This window comes from Salvia splendens, chromosome 13 (genome assembly GCF_004379255.2).
Source record: "Salvia splendens isolate huo1 chromosome 13, SspV2, whole genome shotgun sequence".
NCBI lineage: Eukaryota > Viridiplantae > Streptophyta > Magnoliopsida > Lamiales > Lamiaceae > Salvia > Salvia splendens.
Window position 1 is genome coordinate 32176084 of NC_056044.1, and position 12006 is coordinate 32188089.

General features: G+C 33.4%; 1 protein-coding gene across 3 annotated transcripts; it reads right to left on the bottom strand.

The window, feature by feature from the left end:
* Positions 1 to 486: 486 nt before the first annotated feature.
* On the bottom strand, positions 487 to 7224 carry LOC121761184 (LRR receptor-like serine/threonine-protein kinase GSO1). 3 transcript variants are annotated; one of them, XM_042156790.1, is made up of 12 exons: positions 6610 to 7224; positions 6056 to 6199; positions 4862 to 4933; positions 4712 to 4783; positions 4407 to 4622; positions 4017 to 4088; positions 3824 to 3895; positions 2756 to 2971; positions 2487 to 2558; positions 2309 to 2380; positions 2059 to 2130; positions 487 to 1967 (listed from the first exon to the last, which is right to left on the bottom strand). In XM_042156790.1, the coding sequence occupies exons 1-12, from the start codon at positions 7211 to 7213 to the stop codon at positions 691 to 693; spliced, it is 2961 nt and encodes a 986-aa protein (XP_042012724.1). In that variant the 5' UTR covers positions 7214 to 7224; the 3' UTR covers positions 487 to 690. The 3 variants fall into 3 exon arrangements, with proteins under 3 accessions (XP_042012724.1, XP_042012725.1, XP_042012726.1); XM_042156792.1 differs by having other exon boundaries at positions 1789 to 1967; positions 2087 to 2130; XM_042156791.1 differs by lacking the exon at positions 2756 to 2971.
* Between the last annotated feature and the right edge of the window lie 4782 nt (positions 7225 to 12006).

Consider the following 12006-nt stretch of genomic DNA (forward strand, 5'->3'; position numbering starts at 1 on the left):
TTAGCAGTACCAATATAACTATATTTATAGTGCAATAGTACTGATAAATATATATAGATTATGTGGCATGTGCGAGATTGGCCTATGTAAATGCTAGTGACTTGGTTTGTTGTTTCTAACATACACGTTTCCAATTTCATTTTTTTTCTAAGCTCAATATTACAATCACTTTAACAAGTTAGAAAGAATCTAAAATAAGCCTCGTAGCGTTTCATAGTCCTCTTGGCAAATGGCCTACCATGTGGTCTTCATATTGAACAAAAATAAAACATAATTAACTTTGCTCTTCACTCAGCACTAAAATTAATGTGCATCGACGAAGACTTTGAAATTATAAAGCAATATACATTATTAGTTTACCATTATAAGCTAAAAGGTCACCGGTCACAATTGTTTCTAAGTCTTAGTCCATCACTACAAACAGGACTAAACAATTGCGCAACTAATCAAGCAGAAGAGACACTGTGAAATTTAAATAGTAGAAATCATCAATTCTAAATTTTGATCTGAAACTGAATTACAGTTTCAAATCCTCATAATTCTACAATCCAAAAGTTCATGTAAATATATAATTTTCCATTTTATAAACTAACAACAGACACAAACAAGAAAATAAAAATAAAAATAAAAATAAGAACGAACACAAGAAAGAGTAACAAGAAAATCATACAATAGCTTTTTGTCTTGGAATCATCTTCTCCTCGGTGTTGGTGTTGGTGTTGCTCCTCTGTTACGTCTCCTTTTCTTCTTGTTATTATATCCAACGCCAAAAAAGAATTCAACTAACCATCTTGGCTTTCCATATCGAATAATCCAACAACCCATACCAATTCCAACTATGAATCCACATCCATACCCCATCACTACACTTTTCCACCCAAATCCATCTATAAATTCATCATCGTCATCATCTTCTTCCTCTTCTTGTTTTGGCCTAGTCACCTCTCCGCATTTCTTTGTCAACGGAACTCCACATAACCCTAAGTTTCCCACATATGAATCATTCTCAAATGTGGAAAACTGGTTAGACTGTGGTATGCGTCCCACCAGACGATTCACTGAAAGATTTAATGTCGAAAGAAATGTCAAACTTGTCATTTCATTTGGAATTACTCCAACCAGATTGTTCGAAGACAAGTCCAAAGATTCAAGTGCCCTCATGTTGGCAAGAGATGAAGGTATATTTCCTATGAGGTTATTGTGTGACAAGTTCAAGTATTTGAGATACGTAAGATTTCCTATTGAATGTGGAATACTCCTAGAAAATCTATTGCAAGATAAGTCAATTATAGTAAAGTCATCCAACAATCTCTCTAATAATCGATCCTGACCTTTCAAGGTGATCGTCATCTCCACATAATTTCGAAATGCATTAAAGATCGGAGGCCCATTTTCATCGACCACGTCTACCATTGCTTTGAAATTTGTGATATAGCTTTCAGGTAGAGAGCCAACAAACGCATTCTGAGATACGTCCAAAACTTGCAACTCGGGAAATGGAAGCTTAGTCCGTAAAGGCAATGAGATGTTACCATCAAAATCGTTAGACCTCAAGACTAGCACCCGAAGTTGAGGAAGGGCTTCCATCCAGTACGGAAAATTGCCATGTATTCTATTATTTCCAATGTCGAGGCCTTGTAGACTTTGGCAGTTGGCTAAGGATTCGGGTAATTTTCCTTGCAATTTATTACCACTCAAATTGATGGACTCAAGACTACACCCTTTGCTGAATGTTGATGGAATGAGACCACTAAACGTATTCGCATGTAAATGTAACATGACCAAAGATTTACTCATGTTTCCAATGCATTGTGGAATTGTATCTCTCAAACTGTTATTTGAGAGATTAAGATCTTCTAAGGATGTTAGATTGCAGATAGAGGATGGAAGCTCACTATTTAATTTGTTGGCCATGAGTTGTAGAGACTCCAAATTTGATAAATTTCCAATAGTGAATGGAATTGGACCTAGAAATTGGTAGAATGAGATGGAAATGAAACATTTTCGTTACAGTCCCATAAAAAACATAATGGAACTTAGATGAGGTTGGAAACTTACCATTTATTTTGTTGAAAGGGAGACGTACCTCAGTCAAAGTTGGTAGATTTCCAATGGTGGATGGTATAGGACCTGAAAATGTGAGCATTATTTTTTATTATCATAAATTAATATTGGAACAAATATTACCTGGGATATTTGTTTGAGAGAGAGAGAGAGCTAATTACTATTGGAAAGTTATTGATATAGCAGTGCACAACTAATTATATTGTTTTCCTTTTCTAAATACAGATCAAGAATTATAGCTCACCATTTAACTTGTTGGACGTGAGATCAAGAAATTGCAAATTGGGTAGATTCCCAATAGTGGATGGTATTGGACCTGAAAATTAAATTAAGTTAATAAAAATTTACTTGAGTTTCCAAAATATCATAGGGAAAGTAATATGAAGTGTGCATCTTTTGGCATAAGGAGTACGGAAACTCACCATCGAAATTGTTGTAGGAGAGAACTACGTAAGTCACCTTTGATAAATTTCCAATGGTGGTTGGTATTGGACCTTAAGAAGTTGAATTAAAGATAAATTAAATATCTCCAAACATATATCATAAGTAATTATATATATTACACATCATATTCCAAAAACCATACATTTACGTGAATCAAGTTCTCTAAGAATATTACTTTTCCGACGAAAGATCATAGCTAGTAATATTCAAAGTGGTTGCAATTGATGTATATGAAAAGAAGCCCTACCAATCAAAGAGTTGTTCGCAATGAACAAACTATCAAGCGCTTTCATATTCCCAATTTCCGAAGGCAATGCTCCGCTAAGTTTGTTATTTACTAACTGAATATATTCTAAGGAAGACATGTTGGAAATGGTAGGCGGCAGAGGGCCTGACAAATTGTTATAACTCATGGACAATACTTGTAACCGATGAAGACGATGAATCTCTTGTGGAATAAAACCTGTAAAAGTATAATTATTGGTCACTAATATACTGAATTATGGCTGAATTCTAGATTTTCAAGATAAGAGATAAAGACTTGGGCCCGCTCTGAAAGAGAAGAGATAAAGACTTGGGTCCGCTCTGATACCATATTAGAAATGAGACGTTCACCCCTTAAAAGATCTTATAAGGGGGTATCCATCTTTATATAGATAAGATAGTATCATCACCAAGTCAATGTGGGACAAGATTTAATAGTTTTAACAAAATCGAATCATAGCTTGTCGGATAGACTAGGCAGACTACATTTCAAATAGCTGTAAACGATATCATTTCATGCACATATTATAATTAAACCTTAACCTAAATTAAGTTTTTTCATGTTTTAAGATAGAATTTCTTGTTGTTCATGTACGGAATTTAGGTTTGAGTGTTCATCCCCATGTTTGTTATTCACCTTCATCGAATTTCTCCATCTTCTTTGATTAGATTCGATTCGGTAGTGGCCATGTATGGATGTATCATTGATTTTGCCGAAAGACATCAATAGTGGAAAATCTCAAGCAATTCCAAAGTTCATGATTTTTATAATCAAGTTTTAAATTCTTGAGAAAATCCAGAATTAGTCATAGTTGGATAATCCTCATGTTTATGCTCTATTTACTTCATACAGGCATTCTTTTGGAAGCTCCACTTAATGTGAGTATTAGTTTTATTTTTATAAATTAATAGGTTGAAAGAAATATTACTTGGGATATTTGTGTGTAGGAATATAGTATAATCTGGAAAGAGAGAGTAATTACTATTGGAAAGAAATTTTAGTCACAACTAATTGCTTTTTTTAAGCTATAGATGGAGGGTAGAAGCTCACCATTCAATTTGTTGAATGTTAGTTGAAGAGTTTGTAAACTTGCCAAATTCCCAATGCTGGACGGTATTGGACCTGAAAATGAAATGAATAATGGCTTGAACGTTGTATGAGTTTCAAATTTTATGGAAAAAAAGTATGGAAAAAAGTAATTCAAAGAATGTATATTTGAATATGGAGGACCTTGTAAGCTCACCATTTAAATTGTTGGAGTGGAGATCTAAGGTCACCAAATTTGATAAATTTCCAATTGTGGGTGGTATTGGACCTGAAATAATTTACTTGAAAGATAAAATATCTTCAAAATGCACATTGCATGTTACCAACAATGACTATTTTACTCTATCCATTCATTTGCATTAAACTTTTACATTAGTATCCATAAAGTTTTTTATACAATCAACTAATAATTGGAGGAAGAAAGAGACATGTGACTCGTTTATTTGTGAAGGAGTAATATTTTGGGAACTTGATACCTAGAAATTAAATGCCATATTAGTAGACTTGTGTTTTGAAATAGTAAAACTATTAGAAAATTGTATTGATTAGTTGAACAAAAAGAGTTGAATAAGTTTAGAAGTGTTACCAATCAAAGAATTGTTTCCAATGTACAAAGCCTTTAGCACTTTCATGTTTCCAATTTCCGAAGGCAATACCCCGCTAAGTTTGTTACCTCCCAAAAACACATCTTCCAACGAAGACATGTTGAAAAAATCAGGCAGCAAAGAGCCTGATAAATTGTTATTACTCATGCTCAATCCTCGTAAATGATGAAGATGATGGATCTCTTGTGGAATAAAGCCTGTAAAATATATGATCACAAACACTGTGTAAATTTTTGATATACATTCAACTTTCAATGGATGTCATGCGTTGATAATGGAAGCTCACCATTTAAATTGTTGTTTGCAAAGAAGAGAGCAAACAAATTTGATAGATTTCCAATCGTAGGTGGTATTGGACCTGTAATTCAGAGATACAAATTTATAAATATTAAGGTATATATGTATATCAAGGTGCAAATGGAGGATGTAAACTCACCATTTAATTCATTGTTCATGATACTTATGAATTGTAGCTTTGATAGGTTTCCAATAGTGGAAGGTATTGCGCCTGAAAGAAATTATTTGGATGATAAATCACTAAATAGAAAATAATATCATATCACAAACAGTGCATATTAGCATTTTACCAGCAGTTACTTTTTTTACTCTACATACATATAGTAGTAGTATATCCGGAGTAGTATACAGATAAAGGTATTGCATAAAAGTAAAATATTATTTTTAAATTAAAAATATGAATTATTTTCAGTTCTTTTACTAACTGGGTACTTTTTTTTATCACGAGAACTAAGAAAGTGAACATAGATATCAACAGAACACATACGACTACATTTCGTTGACATACAAATGTTTTCGTATTGACATTTATAACGTAGGTTATTGACATAATTGTCGGTTATTAATTTAAAAAAATTATCAATTAATCATATCCCTTGCATCGAATGTGAAAAAGTTCTACATCCAAAGTTAATTAAATTAAATAAAAGATTTTGCCTAGCATGGGATTCGAACCCTGATATTGCATTAATCCAACAAAGAAGATGATCAAATAGGTGAAAGTAATTTGTTACTTCGATACCGTGTTTTTTTTAAAACTCCTATAAGAAGGAGGAAATTACAAATAAACTTTCATAGAAAGGAGGAAATTACAATCTTATAAGAAGGAGGAAATTACAAATAAACTTCCATAGAAATGAGGAAATTACAATTGATGTCAAGAGGGCTCGAACTCGGCACCTCATACAATAATGTCTAAGCTCCTTGGCGCTAGGACAAAGACTCTGGACTTACTTCGATACCATGTAAAGAGGAATGATATGCTACATACCTTATTTGAGCACTACTCACGTTTGGCCCACGTTTAACGTTGTTTGTTATGATTTATATATTTAGTTTGATTTTAATACATTGAAAAATGTTATTAGAAATTTTAATTTCACAAAAGTCATAAATATCAAAGCTTGATTTATTATAGTATTAATTTATTTGAAATAATAGAGAAAACAAGTAAATCTAGCTTTGATTTTTATGAATTTTATGAAACTAAAAATTTCAATAATATTTTTTAATATATTAGAATCAAACTAAATATATAAATAAAAATAAACAACGTTAAACATGGGTCAAAAGTGAGTAGTGCTCACATAAAGAAAAAGGTTAAAAATGTCACCTGTTAAAGCATTGCGGTCAAGGTTCAAGTCATGTAATGCTTTCATATTTCCAATGGCAGCAGGCAAAGGACCGGACAACTCATTGTCCGACATGCCCAACCTTCTTAAATTATCAAGATGACAAATCTCTTGTGGAATAACTCCTGCAAAATTATAGAATCACAGTTATACTTTGATTGCCTAAGTCTATATTTGACATTTTAAAAATTGTGTCACGGTGGATTGGACACCACATGTTTTGGTACCACTAGGCCAACTCCCATTTACCTCTTTAAAAAGATAAACATACAAAGAGCAGTGAACTCCAAGAAAAAAAGATATATTAAAAAAATTAAATAAAAATAACTAACATTTTACCTTTTGTGTGAAAAAGAGGTAAAGATATTTCTTCAAAATTAAAGAAGGTATAATACCTCCTCAAATACTCTTTCCATTGAATAATGATATTTTATGAAGAAAGGTAAATATAGTGGTTATTTTTCTTTATTTCACCATATTTCTCTCCTCCTCAAATACTCTCTCACAATTATAGTTAAATTCTAAGCATATTTACCTTCTAAATAGTTTATATCAAGGCTTAATTCCATAAGCTTTGTTATGTTCCCAATTTGTTTGGGCACATGTCCACTGAAGTTGTTGAGTCCAAACATAATTCTCTCAAGTTGTGGACATTGATCCAAACTCAATGGTATACCTCCCACGAATTCGTTCCAAGTCAGATCAAGCATTTTGAGTCTTCCAAGTCTATTTTGCCTGCAAATGTCTTCCGGAAGGGAACCAGATAAGGTATTATTGTATACATTAATTGATTCAATTACCGTTAGATTGAAGATTGATGGAGCAATAGGACCATGAAGAATGTTTCCACTTAGATCAAGAGAAACTAGACAATCAAGATTTCCGATTTCGGGTGCAATGCTGCCTGCGACTCCCATGTTCGAGATATTTAATCGAGTCACCCTACTTCCGCGGGTATCACAAGTGACTCCAATCCATGAGCAAACAGAGGTTTGAGTGCTCCAATTTTGGTTTATAATATCGGAAGTGATGAGAGATTTGAAAGCAAGAAGAGAAGATTCATCACTTTTTATGTCGAGTGTGGTAGCAATGCTCAGATAAGAAAACAAAGGTAGCAAAACTAGGGAAAATCTTTCCATAATTAAACTGCTTATTATTGTGTGACTTGTGAGCAAACAAGAATCCAACCAACTGCATTATATACTAAACTAAAAAAACTGTTGTGTGGTTATAGAATTATTGGAGATTAATTTATAAGTCAAGTCAATTGTGGAGTGCAGAAATTAGGGGCTTCTCACTTTGTTAATCTTTGAATAATCAATTCAATTTTATTGTTTTGTCATTACATTTGAATGGAGGATTAGTACTACTCAAGTCATCTACGTAAGTCACATTTGATAAATTTCCAATGGTGGTTGGTATCGGACCTTAAGAAGTTGAATTAAAGATAAATTAAATATCTCCAAACATATATCATGAGTAATTATATATATTACACATCATATTCCAAAAACCATACATTTACGTGAATCAAGTATTCTCTAAGAATATTACTTTTCCGACAAAAGATCATAGCTAGTACTATTCAAAGTGGTTGCAATTGATGTATATGAAAAGAAAGAGTTGAATAGGCATGTATAAGAGTTAGAAGCCTTACAATACTTGTAACGGATGAAGACGATGAATCTCTTGTGGAATAAAACCTGTAAAAGTATAATATAACATAAGGTTATGTATGAATTATACATACCCTCTTGAAATCAAAGTATATGCATAAACAAACCACATGCTAGAGTCTAAAAGCAAGTTTAGGGTTATTGGTAGCTAATATACTGAATTCCAGATTTTCCCACAAACTTAAAATTTGGCCGTAAAAAAGTAAGAATTTGATCGTGTTTGGGATTTCCCACAATTGATGTGTAACATCCCAAAAATTTGTATGACCTTTATTTAATAAATGTCGGTTGGAAATTTCATTTATGAAATTTAAATTGTTGCTACGTGTTTGAGTTTGGTTATGTGGAATAAATCATCATGGGGGAATTGGAATGAAGTGCTAATTAGATTTTAATGTGGGGAGTCAATTTAAATAAAATCATGCATCTTGTTCTAGCCAAAAAATGGCTATTGTCGGCCCTCCAATTATTGAGAATTTATTCTTTCTTGGATTTAATTAATTGTTTTGAGATATTCATCCAAATTAAATCCAATTAAATCTTGCCACATTTTATTCCCTCGCCCCAATTGAATTAAGAGTTGAATTATTTCCTTGTGGCTAATTAAGCCAATTTTCGGTCTCCCTATTTTTTAGAGGAGAATATATTTGTTTCTTATTTTATGGAAACCTTTTTATTCAATGAAATACCAAATTAATACCTAAGTCAATTAATTGGAGATGTGAATATTTCCTTGTGTCGCGCGCCCCATTTTGGTTAATTTCCTTGTGCAAATTTATTTAGTTGTTGCCTATTTTATGGGAGTCTTTTCCTATAAAGAAATTACCAAATTTAAATCCTATTCTATTTAATTGAGGATTTAAATAATTTCCTTGTGCAATTCCTTATGGAATTTTCGTCCCTTCCTCATTATTTTCCTACTTGGAGATTTAATTTATTTTGTTCCCTTGTTTATGGAATATTCACTTTTATTTCCTAAGTTGTGAATATATTCTCTCCAAGTAAATACCAAATAAATTCCTTGTTATGCTCTACATGGAATTTTCGAATTCATCCCCATCCTACATGCCTATTTTATTCTTTTAATTATGGGACTTTTATTTCATTTGGCCATTATTTTATCCCTCCATAATTAATTAAATAATTCTTTAAACTTTAACCTAATCCTATACAAACACCTAAACTAAACCCTAGCCCCCATCTCCCTCAAAATTTCGTGCCTCCCCCCTTCACTCTCCATCCTCTCCAAAAACTTCTTCCCTCATTGTTTCTTGCATCAATTGGAGTGGATTTTTCAAGAGTTTCGACGAATCGCCTCCATCCTTGTTCCTACCGTTCGTTTTCGTGATTCGAAAAGGTATAACTAAGTTTTTCTTCTCATCTCTTCATTGAAACATTATTCTTGAATCCTACATGCATATAGAGGGTGTAGGATTAATAGATCGAAAAATTTATCGGTGGGAAAGTGTGATTGCATAAGAACTTTGATAATATTGTGTTTTTGATTGAAATCATGTGATGTTGGATTGGAATAGTTGGTGAATGATGTGAGTTCATGTGCAAATATGTGTGTGAGAACCTTTTAAGCATGATTATGTGTGTTCGAGCATGAAAAATCGATGTTTGTTTGATGGAAGATGAAAACCCTATTTTCGATCTATGAACCTGAAAATCTGTGGTGCACGACCAGTGACTTATGATCTATGATTGACCCATCAAACGAACGAATTTTGCTATGAAATATTTACTGAGTAAACTTCAAGATGTTTTCTGTGTCTCGTGTGAATTTCAGCCCGTTTTATCGAAAAATGAATTTTTAATAAATTTTTGAAGTTGACTGCGCAAATCTGCCAGAAACGTGAGTTCTCGCCATGAATGTTTCGTTTTCTGTTTGTCTGACCAAATGACCTCCGATTGATGTGATTCTTGAGCTATATGAAAATTTGAAGTGTCTTCTGTATTGTGTTAAATTTTCAGCTTTTTTTGGCATCGTATGAATTTATGGTGAATTTTTCAAATGAACTGCGCAATACTGCCAGAAATTGTATGTTCCGACCAGAGAGTTCAATATGTGATATGACTGACTAAATGACGTGATTTCGATATGAAAATTTTCATGGATGAACTTGAATGTGTCCTCTGTATCGTGACCAAAATTTAGCATGTTTTGAGGTCGGGTGAATTTAAAGTGATTTTTACAAACGGTCGCGCAATTCTGCTAGTTTTCTGCCTTGATTAAATGACACTTATTTTTCAAGTTTAAAAGTATTGTATGATGCATGTATGTCCAAGGAATGTGCTTAAATGTTGAAATCACTTGTGATAAGTTGAAATGTGTTACGTGTGTTTACACCTTTGAGATGTATGTCGGGTTTGGGAAATTGAGGAAAACGATGAGAGAGAAACGATAGGACATGCATAGTGATATGTTGTTGTGTGAGGCTGACTTGTGTTGTCGTTGACAAGGGTGTTGTGTATTCGTGAACTCGAGGATCGAGAGTTGCTAAGTTGGGTTGTGATTTTGCTAAGAGAACGAGGTGGGCTTTCTTTTCAAACCTCTTTACTTTTCCGAAAAATATTATGTGGAGATATAAGGGTGGTTTAACTGTTATGTCATGCCATGATGTTTTTGTTATGAGATTGTGTGCCTGATGCCTAGTTCGTATGAGTTTACTCCGTTAGGCTATATGGCTGTGTTGTGAAACGAATTCGGGTCCGAGTAGGGCCGTAAACCCTATCGGGCTGTGTACACTGGTGGGATCATGAGCCGTCCTTGCAAGTCGGCCGGTCTCGTGGGCGAATAGTGTGGCCACACTATTGTCGCATTGTGATTGTGATTGATGGATTGATGTGAAAAGTGGGGAGATAAATTGTCTGGCCAGACTTGAATATTTTTGTGTTTCTCGTGATTTTCTTAATACATAAAACTCGAGATCACTGGTATGGATGACATAACTTATTAAAATGTTTTCGGCATGAGCCCATTGAGTACAACAAGTACTCAGCCCTGCATATTATTTTTCTTATGTGCAGGTTGAGCGGGATGTTGCGGTGGATGTTGAGCTGGCTTGAGAACGTAGGATACGTTGTGTCGTCATACATAGGCGTAGTCCTTGACTCTCCTTAAATTGTATTTTCCGCTGCTATAACTTGAACCATGTCTCAAGACTTTAATCTTTTCTTTATGCTTTGTGTTTGAACATGTATGGTGGTGATTAGTTTTTAAACAAGTGTTTACGTTGTCTTTTGAAAATGATATTCTTCGAGATTTTAGTTAAATGTTTGTTTTACTTTAGTTATTAATGGTTGTATTTCTTAAGTCTAATTTTTTTTCCGTTATCCTTTTTGAATGTATTTTTCTTATGTCTTTTCAAAAAAAAAATATAACCTTAAAATTTTTAAACTAAGTTGTTTTCCTTTCTTTAAGTTAATTAAGTTGATCTTCTAAATTGTAATCCATGCATGTCGGTCACGATCGCCGCGTTTGTGGTACCCCTTGTATGGGCGGTCGTGACAGAGTGGTATCAAAGCTTTGTTCTTTCGCTCTGGTCCGAGAGTCTTCTTTCACTTTAAGTCTAAGTTAGTGAACCCGTATTGACTAGAAGTGTCACGAAGGCTCAACATCCAAAGCATCACGCTCAACCAAGGAAAGTGAGGTATATTTTAAAGTTGTTGATGAAATATGAGAACGAGGTATAAACTTTATGATATGATGAGGATGGTTTGGGCAAAAGAATGCATGAGCATGTAATTACGTGATGATGTGATGTGATTCTCATGTTCAAATTCGTGAATAAATGATGTGATGACGTAAAGAAGTTGAATGTGAGCATGATTTGTGTGATGATCTAAACACGTGCTTTATGTGGAAATAATGTTGTGATAGTATGATTTTGTTGAGTATGAGCATGATTGTCAAGATGATCTAAACACGTGTCGTATGTAAGAATGTGATATCGTTCTGGTATACTTATGTGGAACATGAGCATGAGTGACACAATGTCGTAAATATGTGTTATGTGTGAAAGTTCTACGATGTAAGCATGCGAACATAGGAAGATGGAGTGTTTTACATCAAAAATGACAATTGATGAGTTGTTTTGAGAATGTTGAAATTTATGAGAAAAGATGAGTAACTAAAAATGTTGTTTCAACCATATATGCGAAGTGCATGAGTGTTTTGTCTGGAATACAAATGCGTTATGAGTTTTGAAAGATTTGCATGGTGTTAGACATGTAGAAAAAAAATGGGAAAA